Genomic DNA, 24,576 nt, shown 5'->3' on the forward strand with positions numbered 1-24,576 from the left:
GTTTTCTCTGAGTCCATTCAAGTTTCAGCATGTGTTGAGCCCTGCTATGAACATGGACCAGTAGAGAGGCATGGGAGATGGGAGGGAGTAGGCTATAGCTGGACTTTCCCAGCAACCAACTCATATGTCCCACAAGACATGTAAAGGAATATTGAATATTGTTGATCCCCTAACAGTTTTAACTCAGAATTAGGATTGGCACTAATGGGGGCTTATTAGCCTCAAATTGAGCAGAATGAATGATTTATTGGATGTGTGTAACTGCTTTTATGTGAAATATGTAAAAAAATAAATTCAGTTTTCTACTATTTTAGTTGTGATCCTAGGTACCTCAGAAATCCATTGACCATAACCTAAGGTTTCTGTAGGTATTGCATGCACCTTGTACATGCATTTCTCTTTATATTTCTGATTTATAATACTCAAAAATTGGGGAAATTGGGGAGGGTAGATTTTCTTTATTTTTATTACATAGTTACATACTTACATACATAGTAGGTGAGGTTGAAAGTCTATCAAGTCCAACCTATGTGTGTGATTATATGTTAGTATTACATTGTATATCCCTGTATGTTGTGGGCATTCAGGTGCTTATCTAATAGTTTTTTGAAACTATCGATCCTCCCCGCTAAAACCACCGCTTGTGGAAGTGAATTCTACATTCTTGTTGCTCTTACAGTAAAGAACCCTATATCAGTCTAAGGTTAAACCTTTTTTCTTCTAATCTTAATGAGTGGCCATGTGTCTTATTAAACTCCCTTCCTCGTAAAAGTTTTATCCCTATTATGGGGTCACCAGTATGGTATTTGTCCCTTTATTAGCTTTGTTGTCCTTCTCTGTACTCGCTCCATTCTCAGTACATCCTTCCTTAGCACTGATGCCCAGAACTGGACAGCATACTACAGGTGAGGCCGGACCAAAGTCATGTAGAGTGGAAGATTTATTGCTTTATCTCTGGAGTTAATCCTCTTTTTAATGCATGCCAATATTCTGTTATTCTGCTTTGTTAGCAGCAGCTTGGCATTGCATGCCATTGCTGGGCCTACCATCTACTAGGACCCCCAGGTCCTTTTCCATCCTTGATTCCCCAGAGGTTCTCCCCCCAGTAAGTAGATTGCATTCATATTTTTGACACCCAAATGCATTATTTTACATTGTCCCACATTAAATCCCATTTGCCATGTAGTTGCCCACCCCATTCATTTTTTTCAGATCTTCTTGCAAGGTTTTCACATCTTGCAGAGAAGTTATTGTCCTACATAACTTAGTATCGTCCACAAATACAGAGAAACTGTTTACCCCATCCTCCAGGTCGTTTATAAACAAATTAAATCGGTTTGGTCCCAGCACAGAACCCTGGGGGACCCCACTTTCCACCCCTGACCATTCCGAATACTCCCCATTTATCACCACCATCTAAACTCACCCTTGTAGCCATATTTCAAGCCATGTATTCACCCTATGGTCCATGGCAACTGACCTTGGGAACTGTGTCAAATGCTTTTACAAAATCCAGATACACCACACCTACAGGCCTTCCTTTATCTAGATGGCAGTTCACCTCCTCCTAGAATGTTAATAGATTGGTTTGGCAAGAATGATTCTTCATGAAAAAATGGGCGTCTCCTCCAGTCGTTGACCCCCCGGTATCCAGGTTGAATAAAGTAACCATGATTTGGGTAGAAGGGACTCCTGCCTTCAAGGGCCCTTCCAATAGGAGGGCCGAGGCAGTGGCCCGGTCCATGTTTACGGTGGTGGGGTCAGCGCTACGACCTGTTCTGGCTGTGACCTTGGTGTCGCAGACACTTACCGAATGGGCAAAGTTGCTGCACCATGAATTGGAGAAGCAACAGACTTCCCCGGTCTGCATAGAACTGGCAGATCAGTTGGTGCATGGCCCTAAGTATGTCTGTGATGCGGCACTGGATACGGTCCCCCTGCTCTCTAGAGCATCAGTATCAGCAGTGGTGCTACGGTACCTGATTTGGCTGAAATGCTGGTCTGCAGACCAGGCATCTAAAAAAGCAATGACAGATTTGCCCTTCCAAGGTTAGAGGCTATTTGGTGCCTTGCTGGATGACATTATTAATGATTCATGTTACCAGTGGGAAGAGCACATTGCTCCCACAGTCCAGAAAGGTAAGGAGTAGGGATGAGCTTCGTGTTCGAGTCGAACGCATGTTCGACTCGAACATCGGTCGTTCGTGCGTTCGCCGAATTCCGAACGTTTGGGCCGTTCGCGGCAAAATTCGTGTGGCCCACAATGCACTGCGATGGCGCAATGCATTGCTGTCTCACGATTGGCCAAGCATGCACTGTGACCCCGCATGCTTGGCCAATCGCAGCGCCAGAAGCGGGAAGAGCAATGGTTGGCCACAGGCATCCTGCCTGTGGCCAATCATAGCTCAGACTGTGTAGTGCACGCCCCACACTATATAAAGCTGCCTTTCAGGCGGCCTCGTGTAGTGTTTGTTAGCATCTGAAGCAGTGGGTGTTCTGTGTACCTTCAACACAGTTACACACCAATCGTTTTTGGCTGATTTACTATTTTGCTCTTGTGTAGTGGTTACTGTCTGTGCCCTGACCGCAGTATACACCACTATATTCACCTCACCTATATAGCTAGTGATCTAGCTTTAATAATAGAGCTTGCAGTCAGTAGTGTTAGTGCGTGCTGTCTGCGTGCTCTGTACCCAGTACATACCACTATATACACCTACATAGCTGTTCTCTATTTGAGCCCGATTGTCATTTGCTGGAGTTATTGGAAGTTGTGTGTGCCTCCAGCACAGCACAGTATACATCTGTATATACCCCTTTAACTCTGCTGTTTTCTTGTTATTGTCTGCGTGCCCTGACCGCAGTATACACCGTGATATTCACCTCACCTATATAGCTAGTGGTCCATCTTTAACAATAGAGCTTGCAGTCAGCAGTGTCACTCAGGAGATAGTGCGTGCTGTGTGCCTGCTCTGTACCCAGTACATACCGCTATTATCCACCTACATAGCTGTTCTCTATTTGGGCCCGATTGACATCTGATGGAGTTATTGGAAGTTGTGTGTGCTTCCAGCACAGCACAGTATACATCTGTATATACCCCTTTAACTCTGCTGTTTTCTGGTTATTGTCTGCGTGCCCTGACCGCAGTATACACCGTGATATTCACCTCACCTATATAGCTAGTGGTCCATCTTTAACAATAGAGCTTGCAGTCAGCAGTGTCACTCAGGAGATAGTGCGTGCTGTGTGCCTGCTCTGTACCCAGTACATACCGCTATTATCCACCTACATAGCTGTTCTCTATTTGGGCCCGATTGACATCTGCTGGAGTTATTGGAAGTTGTGTGTGCTTCCAGCACAGCACAGTATACATCTGTATATACCCCTTTAACTCTGCTGTTCTATAAAAAAGGCATCTGCAGGAGTTAGTGGGTGTTGTGTGCCTCCAGCACAATATAAACTACCCAACTACTGTTTTACCCAACTCCCTTCAGGCCATTACCATGTCTGGAAGGCCAGCAAGGAGAGGCAGACAGGCGCGAGCCGATAAAAGAGGGCAAGCAGGCTCTGTGTCTAGAGACAACAGTGCTGGTCGGGGACGCGGTGCATTGTCATCAGCACGTGGCCATGGGACATGCTTGTCCTTCTTTTCTGCAGCTGGACATGTTGAACCGCAACATGCCAACGACTTGGTAGAGTGGATGACCAAGCCCTCTTCATCCTCCTCATCCTCTCTCACCCAGTCTCAGGGTAGTAGAAAAGCAGCTGCTAACACATCGTCGTCCCTCCTCTCAATGTCATCATCAGTGACTCCTTCCCTAGACCCACCACGTCCTCCTGAGGAGTCTCCTGAACTCTTTGAGCACAGTGTTGGGTACATGCTCCAGGAGGATGCCCAGTGTTTGGTGGGCTCTGATGATGACACTCAGCTAGAGGAAGGCAGTAGCGTGAGCACATAGACAGGGGATGCTCAAGAAGGACAGCAATCTGGCAGTCATGTTCCACAAGCTGCAGCATACTGCCAGGTTTGCTACAGCGATGAAGAGGGAGGGGATGATGAGGGCACTGACTCCACGTGGGTGCCTGGAAGGAGGGAGGAGGAGGAGGAGGAGGAGGAGGCACATGTCCAACGAGGCAGGATGCCCTCCGGGGGCCAGCTTAGGGGCAGCACACCGACTGAATCACACCGCAGAGCTCCGCCTGCGCAGAGCGCTTCCTCTGTGCGTTATTCTAAAAGTTCTTTGGTGTGGGCCTTTTTTGAGACGAGTGCATCAGATCGCACCGCTGCTATTTGCAACATATGTCTCAAGCGTATCTCACGTGGCCAAAACATCAGCCGCTTGGGCACCACATGCTTGACCAGACATATGTTGACCTGCCATGCAGCTCGTTGGCAAGCATACCTCAAAGACCCACACCAAAGAACAAAGCGGACCTCTCCTTGCTCCTCATCAGCTGGCATCTCCAACCCCACTAGACCTTCAGTCCTCTCTGAAACCTGCTCTGAGAGGAATGAAGGTGTAGAATTAGGTGTGTCACAGCCAAGTGCTTCCGGGAACTCTGCTAGTGGTACATCCACGTCCGATTATAGCAGACAAATGTCCCTGCCCCAGCTGCTGGACCGGCGGAAGAAATTTACTCCCAGCCATCCACATGCCCAGCGGTTGAATGCTAGCTTGGCTAAATTGCTAGCACTTCAACTGCTGCCTTTTCAGTTGGTAGACTCGGCCCCCTTCCGTGAGTTTGTACAAGGTGCGGTTCCTCAGTGGCAGGTCCCCAAACGCCACTTTTTCTCACGGAAGGCAATTCCGGCTCTCTACCGGCATGTGGAAGGCAATGTCCTTGCCTCGCTGGACAGGGCGGTCAGCGGTAAGGTGCATATTACCGCTGACTCATGGTCCAGCAGGCATGGACAGGGACGTTACCTGTCTTTCACGGCCCATTGGGTCACTCTTCTGGCTGCTGGGAAGGATGCAGGACAAGGTGCAGTAGTATTGGAGGTTGTTCCGCCACCACGCCTCCAAAATGCTACTATTGGTTGTGACACACCTCTCTCCTCCACCCCCTCCTCTTCTTCTTCCTCCATGGCCTCTTCCAGTGCTCTGTCCTCAGAACCAGCGGTGCTCCGTAGGCGTTGCAGGGGCTACGCAAGTACGCAGGCAAAACGATGCCATGCCGTGCTTGCGCTGGTTTGTTTGGGGGACAGGAGCCACACTGGGGCGGATGTTTTGTCAGCTCTGCAGGGGCAGGCCGAGAGGTGGTTGACGCCACGCCAGCTTAAGCCAGGAATGGTGGTTTGCGACAATGGCACCAACCTCCTCTCCGCCCTCCGACAGGGACAACTGACCCATGTGCCCTGTGTAGCTCACGTCCTTAACCTGGTGGTGCAGCGGTTCTTGGGCAGGTACCCCGGCTTACAGGATGTCCTGAAACAGGCCAGGAGAGTCTGTGTGCATTTCCGCCGATCATTTAATGCCTGTGCTCGGCTGGCTGAGCTCCAAAAGGAGTTGAACCTGCCCAAGAACCGCCTTATATGTGACATGCCCACCAGATGGAACTCAACATTGGCCATGCTGCAGCGGCTGCACACGCAGCAGAGGGCCATCAATGAGTACCTGTGCGACTACGGCACCAGGACAGGGTCAGGAGAGCTTGGTTTTTTCTCACCACGCCAGTGGGGCATGATCAGGGATGCATGCACTGTCCTGTCACCGTTTGAGGAGGCCACAAGGATGGTGAGCAGTGACAGTGCATGCATCAGTGACACTATACCTCTTGTCCACCTCTTGGAGCATACGCTGCGTGGAATAATGGACAGGGCACTTGAGGCAGAACAGAGGCAGGAAGAGGAGGACTTCCTTGCCTCTCAAGGCCCCCTTTATCCAGACAGTGTTCCTGCTGTGCCACCCATCACACAGGAAGAGGGTGAGGAGGAGGAAGAGGAGGAGGAGGATGATTGTGTCAGCATGGAGGTGGAGGCTGGCACTCAGCATCAGCAGCAGCAGTCTTATAGGGATGATTTACAGTCCCAAGAAACACGTGGACTTGTACGTGGCTGGGAGGAGGTAGCTGCGGATCATGTTGTCCTTAGTGACCCAGAGGACTCCGGACCGAATGCCTCAGCTAACCTACGCTGCATGGCCTCCCTGATCCTGCAAAGCCTGCGGAAGGATCCTCGTATTCTTCGGATCAAGGAGAGGGACCATTACTGGCTGGCCACTCTCCTTGATCCACGGTACAAGGGTAAGGTTGCCGACCTTATCTTGCCATCGCAGAGGGAGCAGAGGATGAGACATCTCCGGGAGGCCTTGCAGAAAGCTCTGTGCAACGCGTTCCCAGAGACTGGGAGGTCACAAACTCCTGGTCCTGGACAACGTGTTGCTGAGGCATCAGTCAGAAGGAGCGGTGGAGAAGGTGGCCGTCTGACTGATGCTTTCAGACAATTTTTTAGTCCGCAGCCCCAAGGTATGATTGGTTCCAGCACCCATCGCCAGCGTCTAATTTACATGGTGCAGGAATACCTAGGGGCAAGGTCAGACTTGGACACCTTTCCCACTGAAAATCCTCTGGCTTACTGGGTCTTGAGGATGGATCACTGGCCAGAGCTTGCACAGTATGCAATTGAGCTACTGGCCTGTCCTGCATCCAGCGTTCTTTCGGAACGCACCTTCAGTGCTGCTGGTGGCTTCGTTACCGATCACAGGGTGCGCCTGTCCACCGAATCAGTTGATCGACTGACCTTCATCAAGATGAATCAGTCTTGGATCACCCACAGCTACCAAGCACCTGAAGCTGATGTAACCGAATAATTTTTTTTGAAATACCACATCCCTTCAAGACTGCCTATGCTGATGCTGAGTGACTGTCCTGTTATGTTGATTGTCTATCCTCTTCCTCCTCCGCTGATATGTTGGAAGAACATTTTTGGTTCTGGGTGATGCCAGCAGCCCAATTTTTCTGCCCCTGTTTAACAGGGGCGTTTAAGTACAATTTTTGATGCAATGCTTTGCAGCAGGGCTAATTCCTGCAAAAAAACTAGAGTATATGGCAGAGGTTGCAGTGTGATGGCACCAGTGCCTAAGGCCCAATTTTTCTGCCCCTGTTTAACAGGGGCGTTTAAGTAAAATTTTTGATGCAATGCTTTGCAGCAGGGCTAATTCCTGCAATAAAACTAGAGTGTATGGCAGAGGTTGCAGTGTGATGGCACCAGTGCCTAAGGCCCAATTTTTCTGCCCCTGTTTAACAGGGGCGTTTAAGTAAAATTTTTGATGCAATGCTTTGCAGCAGGGCTAATTCCTGCAAAAAAACTAGAGTGTATGGCAGAGGTTGCAGTGTGATGGCACCAGTGCCTAAGGCCCAATTTTTCTGCCCCTGTTTAACAGGGGCGTTTAAGTAAAATTTTTGATGCAATGCTTTGCAGCAGGGCTAATTCCTGCAAAAAAACTAGAGTGTATGGCAGAGGTTGCAGTGTGATGGCACCAGTGCCTAAGGCCCAATTTTTCTGCCCCTGTTTAACAGGGACATGTAATTACAATTCTTGATATAATATTTCACAGGAGGGCCCCTTCCTGTGCCCACCCAGAGTAACTGTGAGGACTTATAGTGTTGTGGCACCAGCACCACAACCACCAAAGGTCAATTTTTCTACCACTGTTCAACAATGGCATGTAATTACAATTCTTGATATAATCGTTCACAGCAGGGCGCTCCAGCGGCCACCAAGAGTCACTTTGAGGGCTTACAATGTTGTTGCAAAACCAACACCTTGTTCCGCCATTTCTGCAGAGCATATAGGGCAGGCCCCTACTTTCAAACATCCAATTTACAAACATCTCCTACTTGCAAACGGAAGGAGACAACAGCAAGTGAGATGAAAAAAGATGGACGACAAAACAAATTATACAGGGGTGATAACCCTTCCCTATGTTTTCCAAAAAGCTTAAAGATATTTTTTTTGACTGGAGCTACACTTTAAAAATGTACCGGTTGAAAATGACAAACAGATTCAACTTAACACAACAAACCTACACAGTCCCTGTCTTGTTTGCACCGCCTGTATACTGCTGTTCTGAGTATATAGGGCCTGGGGGCCACACGCATTTCCTTTTTTTTAATATGGGTACAGGGTTCCCCTTAATGTGCGTACAAGACCCAAATAGGCTGGTAATGGGCAGGGAGGGCTACCCATGCCATTTTTCTGAATGATTTTCAACCATATTGCAGGAACCAGATATAACATTAAAACCGCAAGCAGTTTTAAATGGTGTTATTTCCGTTTAATGTAATTTTGTGCAGGGACTGTTCTAAACACGGGAAACACGTGGCACTTCACAGGCATACTATATAGACACCCCCCAGGCACCATATTTAAAGGAATATTTCACTTTTTTTTTTCACTTTAATCGTCATTAAAATCAGTGCTCCCGCCAAAACGGTAGTTTTTAAAACTTTTTTTTGCAGTGACCCATGTCCCCTGAGGCAGGAGGCAGATCGCCAAACCCTTTTTAGCATACTATCTTGCATATTAGCCGTTAAAATTAGCACTTTCCAATTCGAATGTTCGAGTCCCATAGACTTCAATGGGGTTCTAACGTTCGTGCCGAACGCGGGGGTCGTTCGCAAGTTCTGGTGCGAACCGAACCGGGGGGTGTTCGGCTCATCCCTAGTAAGGAGCCACTCAGAAACGGCTTTTTTGCCTGCCCGGGTCGACAGGTAAGCATTCCCAGTCCTACAAGGTGCTGGCTGAAGGACAAAAGCGTCCCTGGTTTCGCAAACCAAACAAGTCTGTGAGCAAAAATGTTACGCATGAAGGTTTGCACCCTGCCCAACTCTCAGCTCGGTGGACCTCCCTACTGTCTGACCAATGGGTCTGTGTACTGGTTTCATTGGGATACAAGATAGAGTTTCTTTCTTGTCCACCTAACAGATTCTTTCCCTCCAACCTTCATCTACTTCCAGCTCGTCAGGAAGCCCTGTTCGGGGCTGCTGCTGTGCGGGGTCATAGTACCTGTACCAACGCTGGAAAGGTTTCAGGAATCCTACTCCAATCTGTTTGTAGTCCCAAAGAAGGAAGGGGTACGTCCAATCCTGGACCTCAAGGCCCTCAACAGCTTTGTGAAAGTGTAAAGGTTCAGGATGGAATCAGTTCGGTCAGTGGTCGCTTCACTCCATCAGTGGAACTTCCTGGCATCCTTGGATAGCAAGGATGCATACTTACATGTACCCATATGCCTCAGGCATCAGAGGTTTCTGCGATTTGCAGTTGTGAAAGAGCACTACCAATTTGTGGCTCTCCTTTTTGGCCTGGCATCAGCACCCCAAGTCACCATGGTGTTATCCTCAATTCTGGCATTGTTAAGGCAACATGGGATCACAATTGTGGGTTACCTAGACGACCTCCTTCTGAGGGCAGCTTCCACCTCAGAATTAAGGGAGGATGTAGCGATCACCATACAGACTCTCTTGGAGTTTGTTTGGGTACTGAACCTAAAAAAGTCGGTGTTAGTGCCGACTCAACACCTGGAGTACCTGGGCTTACTGCTGGACTCCTCAGAAACTAGAGTTTTTCTCCCTTCAGACAAGCTGCAGACTCTTCAAGCTACAGTGAAGTTATTGGTGAACCGCAGGTGGTCGTCGTTGCGCTTCTGCATGCGAGTCCTGGGTCTCATGGTAGCCACTTTTGAAGCATTACTGTATGCTCAATTTCACACTTGAGTCTTGCAAAAGGAGATTTTGTCAAAATGGGACAAATCTCCGTAATCCCTGGATTGTCAAATTCGGGTGAGCCAACTAGTCAGGGATTACCTTCTCTGATGGCTGAGGTCTCTAGCCCTTTGGTCTGGGGGATCGTTTCTTCCTCTTAATTGGACAGTGATTACAATGGACGCCAGCTTGACCGGTTGGAGGGAGCTTTGGGCGTACAGTCGGCCCAGGGCCTTTGGATGTGGGAAGAATCCCAATGTGCTCGAGATTCGGGCGATCAGGCGGTGCCTCTCCACATGGTCACGGAGGCTGCAGGGGCGTCCGGTCAGGATCCAGTCGGACAACGCCACAGTGGTGGCGTATGTCAACCAACAAGGAGGAACAAGGACCTCAGCTGCAGCACGGGAGCTCACATCCTACAGTGGGCAGACCCTGTCGGCCATATACATTCCCGGGCGTAGAAAACTGGAAGTCGTCAGATGCTGGACCAAGGGGAATGGTCGCTGTATCCGGATGTATTCTGGCTCATTTGCCTAAAGTGGGGCACACCAGATGTGGATCTCTTGGCCTCTCGGCTCAATCAGAAGGTGTAGAGGTTTGTGTCCAGGACAAGAGACCCCTGGGCAGAAGCATTGGACGCATTGGTGGGTCCATGGGGGCATTATCGGCTGATTTATGCCTTCCCCCACTAAAGCTCCTGCCACATCTGCTACGCAGAGTGGAGGCCAAGGGGATTCCAGTAATTCTGATTGCCCCTGATTGGCCTCGGTGTCCTTGGTACACCGACCTAGTATGACTGGTGGCGGATGTTCTTCGGCAGCTGCCGATGCAAGGGTACCTTCTATCACAAAGTCCGATACTTCATCCTGCTTTACCATTGCTGGTTTTAACGGCATGGCTGTTGAAAGCCAGGTACTAAGGGACCGAGGTCTGTCAGACTCGGTAATTTCCACTATGCTGATGGCACGGAAGTCATCTTCTCAGAAGATTTACCATTGTATGTGGAAAGCTTACATCTCCATGTGTGAGGAAATGGGGTGGCGTCCGCACACATACTTAGAATCTTCGGATCCTGCTGTTTTTACAGCAAGGAGTGGATCAGAAACTTGCCTTAAGGACCAACAAGGGGCAGATATCAGCCTTGGCTGTCTTTTTCCATTGTCCCTTGGTGACTCACTCATTGGTGAGTACATTTGTGCAAGGGGTTTGACACGTAGCCCCTCCGGTTCGACCACCGCTACCTCCATGGGATCTGAATCTGGTGATATCGGTTCTTCAGAAACCGCAATTTATTAGGGAGATTCCCTTGTTGACTCTTTCTCAGAAAGTAGACTTTCTAGTGGCTATTACATCTGCCAGGAGGGTTTCTGAGTTGACGGCCTTGTCATGCAAGTCTCCCTACTTGGTCCTCCACAAGGATAAGGCGGTGCTTCGTTCACAGCCCTCTTTTCTTACACAGGTGGTTTCGGCCTTTCATCTAAATGAGGACATCGTGTTACCATCCCTATGTCCTAAGCCGACACATCCGAAAGAAGTTGCTCTACATTCCCTGGATGTGGTCCCTACGGGTGTATCTGTCGGCTACGGCTACTTTCCGGAGGTCAGACTCTGTTTGTCTTGGTGGCTGGTCCGAAAAAAGGTCTGGCAGTTTCGTTGACCATCTCTCATGGATCAGACAGATCGTGGTTCAGACCTATGCTTTAAAGGTGCAGGTGCCCCCTTTTCCTGTCACGGCTCATTCCACCAGGGCAATTGGAACCTCCTGGGCTTTCCAACATCAAGCGTCTGTTTCCCAGGTGTGTAAGGCGGCGACTTGGTTGTCCGTTCACACTTTCACTAAACTCTACAAAGTTGATTTAGGCGCATCTCCGGATGCTTGCTTTGACCGCAAGGTTTTGTAGGCAGCGGTGTAAGGTTGCAATTCACACTTTCATAAAGTTACTAGTTTGTTGTGAACGCATCTTTAGATGCATAAGTTGGCCGCAGGTTTTGATGGTGGCCGCTTAAGGTGGCAACTTCTCTGTTTGAGGAGTTCCTCTTGTTGTGGGTGAAGTTATTTCTTGCTGTTTCCACCTCTCGTTTTTTTTTGCACTGCTTGGAGACATCCCTAAGGTCAAGATTTAAACTAGCTGTGTCCGTCAATGAATGAAAGAGAAAATGGGATTTTTGTACTCACCGTAAAATCCTTTTCTCTGAAGTTCATTGACGGACACAGCACCCACCCCTCCTAGTTTTGTTTGTACTGCTTTTTGATAAACTGAGTTGCAGGAAGCAGGGTGAGGGGGTTATAGCCAGTGAGACCGCCCCCTGGTTGGTGCTGTGCAGTCTTGCTGTTTTTACATGTTTTACATGTTCTGCCTAATCCTCTCCTGAAGATGGCATGATAACCCTAAGGGCAAGATTTAAAGGAGCTGTGTCCGTCAATTAACTTCAAAGAAAAGGATTTTATGGTGAGTACAAAAATCCCATTTTTAAAAATGGACGTTTTTTTCGGGAGCAGTGATTTTAATAATACTTATAGTGAAACAATAAAAGTGAAATATTAAATTTAAAAATAAAGTTAAATTTCATACCTGGGGGGGGGGGGGTGTCTAAAGTATGCCTGTAAAGTGACGCATGTTTCCTGTGTTTACAACAGTCCCTGCATAAAATGACATTTCTAAAGAAAAAAAGTCATTTAAAAGTACTCGCGGCTATAATGAATTGTTGGTCCTGGCAATACACATAAAAGGTAGGACTGGTATGAATCTTAAGAGGAACCCTGAACCAAAGTTAAAAAAAAAATTGCATGGGGGTCCTCCTCAAAATCCATACCAGACCCTTATCCAAGCACGCAACCTGGCAGGCCACAGGAAAAGAGGGGGGGACGAGAGAGCGCCCCCGTGAACCCTACCAGGCCACATGCCCTCAACATGGGGAGGGTGCTTTGGGGTAGCCAAAACACTATGTCCCCATGTTGGTGGGGGCAAGGGCCTCATCCCCAGAACCCTTACCCGGTGGTTGTGGGGGTCTGCGGGTGGGGGGCTTATTGGAACCTGGAAGCTCCCTTTAACGAGGGGACCCATAACCAGGTGACCCCGCCCCTCTGACGCTACGGGTAAGCCATAGGGATGCCCCGCCTTCAGTTATAAAAGAATTGTCACCTGAGAGGACGGTCATTATGGCGGTACCTCCCATGGAGGCGAATCGGTGGCGGCGTGCAGGTTTTTTTTTTCTTTTTTGGTCCGTCGGCAGAGCAAGAGAAGAAGACTTTGTGGGACAGTTTTATTCTTTTATTTTTTTAATAAAGGACTTGTCCCCAATGTAATTTTTACAATTTTCACACTTTTTTTGTGAGATGGTAGGGGTACATTTGTACCCTGTTACCATTTCACTCAGGGGGAGGCTGGGATCTGGGGGTCCCCTTGTTGATTCCAATAAGCCCCCCACCCGCAGACCACCACATCCACCGCGCAAGGGTTGTGGGGATGAGGCCCTTGTCCCCATCAACATGCTACCCCAAAGCACCCTCCTCATGTTGAGGGCATGTGGCCTGGTATGATTCAGGACAGGGGGCGCTCTCTCGTCCCCCCCTCTTTTCCTGCGGCCTGCCAGGTTGCGTGCTTGGCTAAGGGTCTGGTATGGATTTTTGTGGGGACCCCCATGCCATTTTTAAAAAAAATTGGCACAGGGTTCCCCTTAAAATCCATACCAGACCAGGTCTGGTATGGATTTTGAAGAGAACCCCCATGCCATTTGTTTTCATTTTGGCATGGGGTTCCCCTTAATATCCATACCAGAGCTGAAGGGCCTGGTATGGAATTTGGGGGGACCCCCACGCAATTTTTTTTAAAATTCTGGTTCAGTGTTCCCCTTAATATTTATACCAGACCCAAAGGGCCTGGTAAAGGACTGCGGGGGAACCCCAAGCCATTTTTTCAATGACTTTTATGTGTATTTCCGGGACAGACAAATCATTATAGCCGTGAGTACTTTTAAATTACTTTTTTTCCTTTAGAAATGTAATTTTGTGCAGGGACAGTTGTAAACACGGGAAACATGCGCCATTTTACAGGCATACTATAGACACCCCCCAGGTAAAATCACTGCTCCTGAAAAAACGTCAGTTTTTAAAACTTTTTTTGCATTGATACATGTCCCCTGGGGCGGAACCTAGGTCCTCAAACTTTTTATGACAATAACTTGCATATAAGCCTTTAAAACTACATAGACTTTAACAGTGTTTGCGTGTCCTAACGCATTTTTTGCCTGTTCTGCTGCGAACCGTATTCAACTCATCCTTACTGATTACTGCTAATGATACAGTTTTCATTACTAAAATCTTGTATATAGTCCCTTGTCATGCCCTCCAAGAGCTTACATACTATTGATGTTAGGCTAACTGATCTGTAATTCTCAGGGATGTATTTTAGTCCTTTTTAAAATATTGGTGCTACATTGGCTTTTCTCCAATCAGCTGGTACCATTCCAGTCAGTAGACTGTCAGTAAAAATTAGGAGCAACGGTGAGGCAATTACTTGACTGCGTTCCCTAATGACCCTCGGGTGCAAGCCATCTGGTCCCGGTGAGTTTTTAATGTTACGTTTTCCAAGTCTATTTCTAATTCTGTCCTTTGTTAGCCAGGTGCTTCCTGTGATGTTTCATGAGTATAAACAGTGCAGTTTTGGTTACTGAAGCTCCCCGTTACCTTCTCCATCTACCCATTCTTTGTAACCAGATTTCCTTCCTCATTCTTTATGGGGCCAATATGGTCTGTCCTCCCTTTTTTTACTGTTTATATAGTTAAAGAATTTCTTGGGATTTTTTTTGCTCTCCTCCGCCATGTGTCTTTCGTGGTCTATCTTAGCCGCTCTAATTGTACCCTTACTTTTCTTGTTGCATTCTTTGTAAAGTCTGAATGCTGATGATGATCCCTCAGCCTTGTATTTTTTGAAGGCCTTCTTTGTTTTTATATGCATTTTTTCATTGGAGTTACACCATCCAGGACTTTTGTTCACTCTTTTAAATGTATTTCCCAATGAGATGCACTGTCTAATGCCCTTATTTAAAGAGGACGTAAACTCTGATGAGTTTACTTCCTCTTTCATTCCCTGCAAAGGTAAAGCATAATGGACTACTATGCATCGCATAGTAGTCCATTATGTCTCACTTACCTGACACAGGAGCCAGCGATGTCACCGCTGTCCCCTGTAGTCCGGCGCATCCATCTTCTCGGTGGGTCTCGCTGCTCCGCCGCTGTCATTCGGCGAAGCCGCGATGACGTTACTCCCGCGCATGCACACGGGCGCCGCTATGCGTGGCATATCGCCGTTGACGGGTGCTGCACTCAGTGCGCCTGTGCGCCGCTGTCTACGGCGCATGCGCCATAGACAGCGGTGCCTGTCTTTCAGCAAATATCTCCTAAACCGTGTAGGTTTAGGAGATATTTCTTGGACCTACAGGTAAGCCTTAATCTAGGCTTACCTGTAGGTCAAAGGGTGTTGTAAGGGTTTACAACCACTTTAATATGCTCTTAAAGCAAACCCATCTCTCTTGCGTGTTCTTTGTTCCTAAGATTGTATCCCAATTTATATCTTGTAGCAAGGTTTGTAGTTAGGGGAAGTTTGCTCTTTTGATTCAATGTCTTTTTTTTTTTATTCCCCTTATGTTTCCTATTTGTGTGCTTTATACTGAAGCTAATTGACCTGTGATCGCTGTTTCCTAAATTGACGCTTATTTCCACATCCGTCTGTATAGTTGGTAATCAGTAGGTCTAGCAACGCTTTGTTTCTAGTTGGTGCGTCTACCATCTGACCCATGAAATTATCCTGCAAGACATTTAGGAACTGGTGAGCCTTAGACTGAGACGCAGTTCCTAAAGTTTTGATTTATAAAACAGTGCCCTTTTCACCTTTTGAATGCCATTGTTGAGATGATAAGGGATCAATTAGACCCTTTTCTAAAAGGGCAGCAACCTACACTTCATGTTGCTTGTAACTCCTCCTGCCCCCCCCCCCCTTTTGCCCATAAACACAATGACTTGGGCACCTAAGGTTCTCAGTTTTAGGTGGTGGTGCATTTTTAAGGTCCTTCATCGTAAAGTATCTATTCTACGTCAAGGTTTTTGCTGTCTGATGTCAGTATAGCCCCATTTATATCATGTCTGGTCTGGTGGCCGTGCGTTTTTTTTTCCCTGCAATTCTATTATTTTGGCCTAGCATTACCTTGGTACTGGGGTTTTTTTTACACAACATTGTTTCTGCAGATATGCTAGCCACTTTGAAACTCACTTTGAAGCATGTCTTATAGCTCCTCTTCTGTTTCAAAAAACAGTAATATTTAGAATGGTTTTCATAGTGTAGTATTTATAGGATCCTGCATGTAGATAAAGGTGTTATGATTGTCTTTATTCTTCTGTACCAGTACGCCTAAGTTTCCTGCAATGTTGAATTCAACTTGTTATTATATGATAAAGTAAAACCAATGTACTGTGTTTGCACTTGTAGGAACCACACCATGAGGCTTTTCCTTTGGAATGGCAAGAAAAAGTGGGTGCGTTCCAAAGGATGCTCATCATTCGATGCCTCAGGCCTGACAAAGTAAGTATGGTAGCAATTTAAAAGCCTGCTTATGCTCAGCTCTGATATAATGGGTTGCTAAAATAAAACATCAACATAGCACACAGAATATAATGGAGCGTGACAGAAAAATGTAACTCCAAATGTGTTTCATTTGTCTCCCTCATGTTATTATGAGAAAATATTAGCCTAAGCACAGGAAAGCCGCTAAGCCAGGGCATGAACTTAATGCAGATCAGTTTATGCTGTTTAACTGGAAGAACAGATGTGCAGATATTTTGCCAGTGAAAATTAGAGTTTTTTTTTTTTTTTTAAGTAATAAATTACTAAGTAAAAATGTGCAAACTCTATCTTTATATACACTATATTGTCAAAAGTATTGGGACACCTGCCTTTATACGCACATTAATTTAATGGTATCCCAGTCTTAGTCCGTAGGGTTCAATATGGAGTTGGCCCATCCTTTGCAGCTATAACAGCTTCAACTCTTCTGGGAAGGCTGTCCACAAGGTTTAGGAGTGTGTCTATGGGAAGGTTTGACCATTCTTCCAGAAACGCATTTATGAGGTCAGGCGCTGATGTTGGATGAGAAGGCCTGGTTCACACTCTTCACTCTAATTCATTCCAAAGATATTCTATTGGGGGGAGATCAGGACTCTGTGAAGGCCAATCAAGTTCCTCCACCCCAAACTTACTCATCCATGTTTTTATGGACCTTGCATTGTGTACTGATCCAAATCATTGGTGGAGGGGGGTTGTGGTGTGGCGTTTTTTCAGGGGCTGGGCTTGGCTCCTTAGTTTCAGTGAAGGGAACTCTTAAGGCGTCAGCATACCAAGACATTTTGGACAATTTCATGCTCCCAAATTTGTAGGAAAAGTTTTGGGATGGCCCCTTCCTGTTCCAACATGACTGCATACCAGTGCACAAAGCAAGGTGTATAAAGACATGGATGAGCAGGTTTAGGGTGGAAGAACTTGACTGGCTTGCATGGAGTCCTGACCTCAACCCAGTAGAACACCTTTGGGATGAATTAGAGTGGAGACTGCGAGTCAAAATCACTGCCTGACCTCACAAATGTGCTTGTGAAAGAATGATCAAAGACACACTCCTAAACCTTGTGGACAGCCTTCCCAGAAGAGCTGAAGCTGTTATAGCTACAAAGGGTGAGCCAACTCAATACTGCACCCTACCGACTAAGACTGGGATGCCATTAAAGTCCATGTGCGTCCGAATACTTTTGATAATATAGTGTAGTATAGTATAGTGCAGTGATGACGAACCTTGGCACCCCAGATGTTTTGGAACTACATTTCCCATGATGCCCAACTACACTGCAGTTGGGCAACTATCTTACATTTTTGTTCTTGAGTTTTGATACGCACTGAGAGGAATTTACTAAGACTGAAGCACCCGTAATATAGAGCAGCAACGCATCAGCTTCCCCGAAGTTGCCACAAAGGTGGTGTTTTTGCTGGCAATAAGCTCTGATTTGGCATGCAATTTAAAATGTCATATTGCCCCGATGTGAACATGGGCTTAGGGCCAGGTCCATTTTTGCATTTTTTGCACACATGTTTAAACCCCCAAATAGTATATATTGTCTTAAAGCAGAAACTCTGCAAAATAAAATGGTTTTAGTTCTAATTCATTTCTGTCATACAATATTGGTGCAACAGTTTATCAAGTACAACGTTTCCGTAAAAGGTGCCCTAACCTTTGCTTCTTGTCTTTTTGTTATTGTGTCAGTTACAACAGCCAATTGAACCTGCATAGATTTAGTGCATACACACACATACATGTCCCTAATTTTAGTAACTGTTGTCAGATGTTTTTTGTCTTTACTGAAGTAATATATATATATTTTTAAATCTAGGTTATTCCAATGGTTCAAGAATTTGTAACAGAAAATTTGGGACGGCAGTTTATTGAACCTCCTCCATTTGATCTCTCCAAAGCATTTGCTGACAGTCACTGCTGTGCCCCACTGATTTTTGTGCTGTCTCCTGGGTCAGATCCAATGGCAGCTTTACTGAAATTTGCTGATGATCAGGTATTTCTACAAGGTTTTTGTTTTTAATAAAAATCACTGACAAACAAATATCAGAATAATTTTTTAACATTGCTGTTTAATTCTTTAGTTGGAGTTAAGAACTCATCAACTTTTACATGTGCGATGTAATGGACATGGAATATTTTTCCACCCATATTAATTATATAACTATTTACCTAGTATAATGGGGTAGTGAGTTTCTATGTGCCATGTACATTTAATAGTGCTCCAAAATCTGGCTACACTTCTGTCTGATGGCACTACCGTGTGGGAGAGTCTGGGCAGTGATCTGGCTTTAAGGAGATCCATCATGGTGTTCTAGCAACTGGAATGTTTAGTGTCAGAATAAGCAACTTAGCTTGATGTGCACTTGTGAATTCTCTTGTTACCATCATGTCAGATAAAAAAAAAAAAATATATATATATATATATATATAGTTGTAATTTAAAATATAGAATGAAGGGTAAATTCTGTTCTCAGGAGCATACTAATCACTGTAGTTGCTAATGATGGAAAATAACATATTAAAGGGAATTTTTCAAAATTGGAGCAGACAGAATCTGTGCATGGCAACCAATCAGTTGTTAAAGTGAGCTTGTCCAATCAAGCTTTGAGAATAAAAATAGATAAAAAATGTATATCTATTTCAGAGGATAAACATGGTAAATTTCTTAAGATATGGTCCAGTGGGTATAAGGATCTGGTGCTCATGGGTGTAATTCCTTTTTGGGCCCTAACAAAAAAAATACATGCATATATTTTTACCTGCAAAAAATGGGCATTTATTTTTATTTTTTTGTAAAGGTGAACTTGAGATTTGAAAGTTACCGTGATGTGGCTAAAGGCTAAAAATAGACTTTACTTTTGTGTTAAAGTTTTGGAAATTTCGGGGTTTTTTTACAAAAATGTGTACACTTACAGTGGAACAAATGCATTGTCCCTGTTTTACAATATGTATTATATGTGGGTGCTGAAAATTGGCATTTACAAATCCACCCACTGTAATGTGCTGGGATGAAAAAAAAAATAGTACTGTTTTCTTGGTGTGGGGAATAATACAATATACAATGATACACTTTCTAACATTCCAAGTCAGCAACTTGTTTTGCAAGGACTGCTAATTCTAGAGGGGTCTAAATATCAGTATTTTCACTACAAATTTTACCCAAGATTCAATTATATTTCTAATAGAATCTTATGTGAAAAATAGGTGAACTGAAATAAGTGAAGTGAAAAGTTGGGTGAATTGTGTAAAAACATTGATAAATAGACCCTTTAATCTTGATCAGATTCAGCTTAGGACCTAAGCAGGTAAATCTATACAAGTAAAATTATAGAGTTTTTGTTGTTCTAATAAAAAAGCTACAAAACAAAGAAGAATGGAAAAGGAAAATCCCTGTTTTCACAAACTGAATGTTTTAGGCTGGGTTCACACCTATGCAAATTGGACGTGGGTTCTCCAATTCGCATAGCACGGGATTGGGACCGACTCTCTATGGAGCCGGTTCACACCTCTCCACAGCGGCTCCTGTGTGAATTGCACAGGAAGCCTGTGCGTCTTTTGGTCCGTTTCAGGTCCGAATTCAGCCAAAAATTTGGGCTGAAATTGTGAATGGAGACGCCCTGGACTCCTGCTGTGAGCTGGAGCGTGTTGCAGTGTAAACCCAGCCTAAATCACACACTTGTGCTTAAAGAAAGCTAGAAAAGTTAGCTGCTCCAGTACAAATATTGTGCCCCAGCACTTCCACAATGGGTGCAGCCTCACCAGCAGTACCAAATCTTCTTCATAAATAGTCTAAATGGAAAAAAGGAAACAAAGCCTCACTATATTAGAAACTGTAATAATGATTTTATTCATCAATTCAGTGCACAGACAAATCCACTTAGACCTCTGCCCTCTAACATTTTTCACTCAATTAGTGAGCTCTTCAACTGAGCTATTACTGAGTGAAATGCGTTAGTGGGCGGTCCAGGTGGATTTGTCTGTGCATTGTGAGTGGAGTTAAAAAAACATTATTACCTCTTTTAATATGGAGTGCAGCTTTGTTTTCTTTCTCCATGTGGTATATTTCTTCACACTTGATCTCTGCTAATGTTTTGATGTATTACAAGATTTTATCTCATATGTTATCTGTTACTTCATTTGCACTAATTTAGTGACATGCTATGCCTACTGATATATGATATAATCTTTAATTACCTTTCCTCTTTGTAGGGATTTGGAAGCTCAAAGTTGAGCTCTTTGTCTCTTGGACAAGGACAAGGACCAATAGCCCTCTGCATGACTGAAAAGGCTATAAAAGAAGGTAGTTGGGTAGTCCTACAGAACTGCCATCTGGCTACATCCTGGATGCCAATGCTGGAAAAAGTTTGTGAGGTATAAAACGTAATACATTTAAAAGCAATTTATACCCTTCATAGACTTTTAAGGCATATGCCTTTTAAGGAACAATACAGAAAAAAATTGTGCTCTGCCTAAACAGTATTACAGTACATGAACTGTGTATTATGTTGCATTTGAAGTGACTGCACCGTTTACATGAAATGGATTTCCAATGTTACCATGTTAATCTTGCTTATATACAGGATTCCAGGAATACAGGATTCCCCCAATAGTGAACTGATAACATTACCATTTTAATCTTATTTATATGTAGTGTATAGGACGCCAATGATGGTTCCTGGGCAGGTGCTATGTTTCACCCATATTTGGGTTGCGGTCCCTTTACTTGGGATGGTTTTGGTGTACTGAGGTGTTCACACCCGTGCAGGGTGAGAGATTCTGGGACAGTTCAATCATAAAGGAGAGAACTGATTCACAGATCTCTCCGCATTAATAATTTCTTATTTGGAACTCTGAATTTTGGAGGTTCAAAGAGATATGCGGATGGGGAAAAACCTCCATCCCTGATTATAGGGACTAGTTCCACAAGGTAAGCTTACCTGCAGGAAACAGCACTTAAAAGACAGGAAGCTCCTAGTGCAAGGGTGGAGTAGTAGGAATTTGGAGAGGAGACGCTCGTCTGAGTGCTTCACATCTGCTGGAAGCTGTTAAAAACAGCTCAGTCTGGACTGTCCTTCCAGTGTATCCCTTATGCGGCTGATACGTAATTATGTTTCATTTGTGATAATTGACAAGTGGATATTTTTAGTTGTTTTTTTGTTGCTGGCGTTATGCTATTTACGTTTGCTGCTGAAAGCACTGTTTTTGAGTGAAGAAAATAAAGACTTTTTGTTGTTTATGAGAAATGGTTTTGCAAGTGATCACAAAGCACTATCACAGAAGATATACCCCTAAACGTTACAGTAGACACGGGACTCCTTGTTCAGTAATACAAGTTATCCACAACTATTAGGCCATGCACAAATATACAATCATTAGCCAACGCTCTTCTTATATTTTAGTTGTAGAAATGTGTAAGGCTTGCTATAGACAGCTCGTATTTGGGATGCTTCCTTCTGAAATGGCTGAAATTTGAGTCACCCAGCTTGACATAGTCAGGTGAAAAATTACTGTCCATTCTGGTGTGCTGGCAGCCAATTAATTTGAATGGGCTTCCTTAACACAGCCTACTTTAATGCTTGTAAACTAATAGTAATACACAGGCATAAACGCAACACAGCAAAATGGCAAAAGTTAGAATGGACTCTTAAGATTTTCTATTACTTCTCAATATACAGTAAGTAGATAAACAAAAAGCTAGAACAAGTGGACGTGTTTGTGGCTAAGTTGTTATAAATTAAGGGATGTTCAAGATTTTACTATATAGTTTTCAAACAATACAAATACATGAAAATTACCAGAGCCAGGGTGAGTGATGGCATGAACGCTTAAATCTTGTGACATGAGTCTCCCTTATGTTTAGGTTCTAGAGGTGATTCGTTAACTATGATGGTAAAATCAAAACTCCTTAAAAAAAACCTGCTATGAGTATAAAAGGCACTGCTAAGGCTGACCACTCCTTTGGAAAATGTTACCTGCCTGGCTGTCAGACTGCTCCTCTAACCTCAGTAGTTTATTTGGCCTGGAAGAAGTGTGCAGATCAGAAGTTCTGCGTCTGAATTATTTTTCTAGATTTGTGTCTTAGGCTGGCCATACATGGTCGAATTTTGAAAGAATTTTCCTTTCAAAATCAGAAATTTTGTGCGCTTTGTGATCTGATGGTGCCACCATTGATTTCGAAATTCGGCCAACCAAGCCTTCAATTTCACCTCATGTTGCTACAGAAAAGAATTTTCGTGGTTGGGAATGTTCTTTTCTTTCCTGGAATTTTCTTTTCTTGCACATGCACATTTCTTTTTCGATTTACATTTTTTGTACGATTTAAACATTTTTTTTCCAACATACCCAATTACTCAAATTCGATGGATGCACAAAAATCGGCTGTTGCTGCTGTCCACTAATGGTTCGAAGTTCGAACAAAAATTCTTAGATAAGATTTTCGAAATAAAAGTCTTTCGAAATTCAACTCATGTATGGCCTGCCTTAGAAGGTATTGAAACTAGAGACAGGCAAATAACAGTTTTGGCAGGGGATTACCGACAACCTGCCTATTTCTGTAATAACAGGTTTTCTTTAATGTAATAAAATACCTACTATACTGAAACAAAGAGATGGGTGTGTGCCTAAACACAGTCAGTACCATACTAACAAAAGCATGTTTGCAGGGACATAATCATCAGTGTACTGACAAACCAGAAACATGTCCACAGAGACAACATCATAGTTGGCAACATTGCAAAAAAAATTTACAGGACACTTTTTTGGCTGTAGGCAGAGACGTATTATAATTAGGGGGCGGGCATACATTTGCAGGTGTGCCATAGCAAAAAACAAAAACTGTGGTGTGCGAAGCGCGCCACGGTGGAAAAATGGGCGTGGTTTACGTGAGCTTGTGGGTGTGGCTTACATGGGCGTGGCTCAAGGGGTGTGGTTAGAGTCTGAGATGAATGAGGGATGGAGAGGGAAAGGGGGAGAGAGGAATGAAGGGATAGCAGCCTCAGATCCTACATAACCCCCCTCCTGTGAATGGACAGCTGAATAAAACAGCTGGAACAAACTTTGCGCCACACAAAATATATATATATATATATATATATATATATATATATATATTGTGAAAAAAATATATATAATAAAAAATTAAATACTATTTTAGAGCTGCTCCCTTGAAAGGATCAAAGAGATTCTTAATACTGTGAAAATGTGACAATAGGGGCGCTCTTGCGATTTAAATAAAGAAATGAAAAAAAATGCCCTAGTTACCTAGACACTAATAAAAAAAAATTGATGTAGTGAAATCTTCTACAGTGATCAAAAAACTCAGATACAGATGATACGCTATTACTCAGAGCATCTATACCTGCATGTGTATACAATAACAATTGCGATATACAAAACTATAAAGTCCCATTTAAATATTTATAAGAAACGCATAGAAAGTCCATTAGGGTAACTGAACACCACAGAATAGAGATTGTGATACACTCCAACTGGTACAACTTCCAGAGTGCAGTAAAGTCTTCTGAAGATGTTAAATCCCTTCAGCACAGATTTCAGCACACAGGCACCCAATAGTGATGGTAAAGTTATCTGCTTACCAGATTTAGGTGACTACTTTAATTAAAAAGATAGTCAGCTGCGCTTGTGCAGGTTTTTACCTGCTCACATGTGAAATGAAATGGAATCTACAGGTAACACTTCCTCCTCATAGGCTCAGACGGGGCATAAAGAAAGAGCAAACAATGGCCATAGTGTAATACTGTTTAATTAAAGTGATTTAAAAGTAAAAGCCAAAAGGCTGCTTACATTGTACAGTGCCTGACCCGACACTGGGGCTGCTCGTTTAACAGGTTTTGTCATCCGGGTGGGAAGATTCTCGTGGTCCGCCGCTTTGAGCGGCGTGCGTTCCACCCTGTACAGCGACAACCAGGAAAACCGGAAACTGCGTACGAAAACTTGACCAGGTACCGCCTCGACGTACATTTCGTTTACACGTCTTCAGATAGCGTTGGGGTCAACGTTTTTTATAGTGCCAATCAATGGCAAAAGCCAATAAGAAAATTAGTTATGCACAGCCTCGGTCCCGCTCAGGTATTTAGAACGGAACGCTGTTTATAACATAGTATACTCGTACTCTATAATTAAAAACTGACTAAAAAATTACATTACATAATTTTACCTGACAAATTACAAAGATCTTTAAGGAAAGAAACATACAAAGACTATATTTACCAAAGGTCAACAGAATGAATGATGACC

At 44.4% G+C, this 24,576-nt stretch overlaps 1 protein-coding gene across 2 annotated transcripts in view; it reads left to right on the forward strand.

The window, feature by feature from the left end:
* DNAH7 (dynein axonemal heavy chain 7) overlaps positions 1-24,576 on the forward strand; it is a 498,098-nt gene that overhangs the window by 385,211 nt on the left and 88,311 nt on the right. For both annotated transcript variants that reach the window (XM_077448738.1, XM_077448739.1), the window contains exons 53-55: positions 16,191-16,283; positions 18,137-18,313; positions 20,530-20,691. In XM_077448738.1, the coding sequence (XP_077304864.1) occupies positions 16,191-16,283; positions 18,137-18,313; positions 20,530-20,691 (432 nt within the window). The remainder of the gene's footprint in view (positions 1-16,190; positions 16,284-18,136; positions 18,314-20,529; positions 20,692-24,576) is intronic.

This window comes from Lithobates pipiens, unplaced genomic scaffold, assembly GCF_037356315.1.
Source record: "Lithobates pipiens isolate NorthernLeopardFrog02 unplaced genomic scaffold, aLitPip1_a1.2 Scaffold_22, whole genome shotgun sequence".
NCBI classification, from domain to species: domain Eukaryota; kingdom Metazoa; phylum Chordata; class Amphibia; order Anura; family Ranidae; genus Lithobates; species Lithobates pipiens.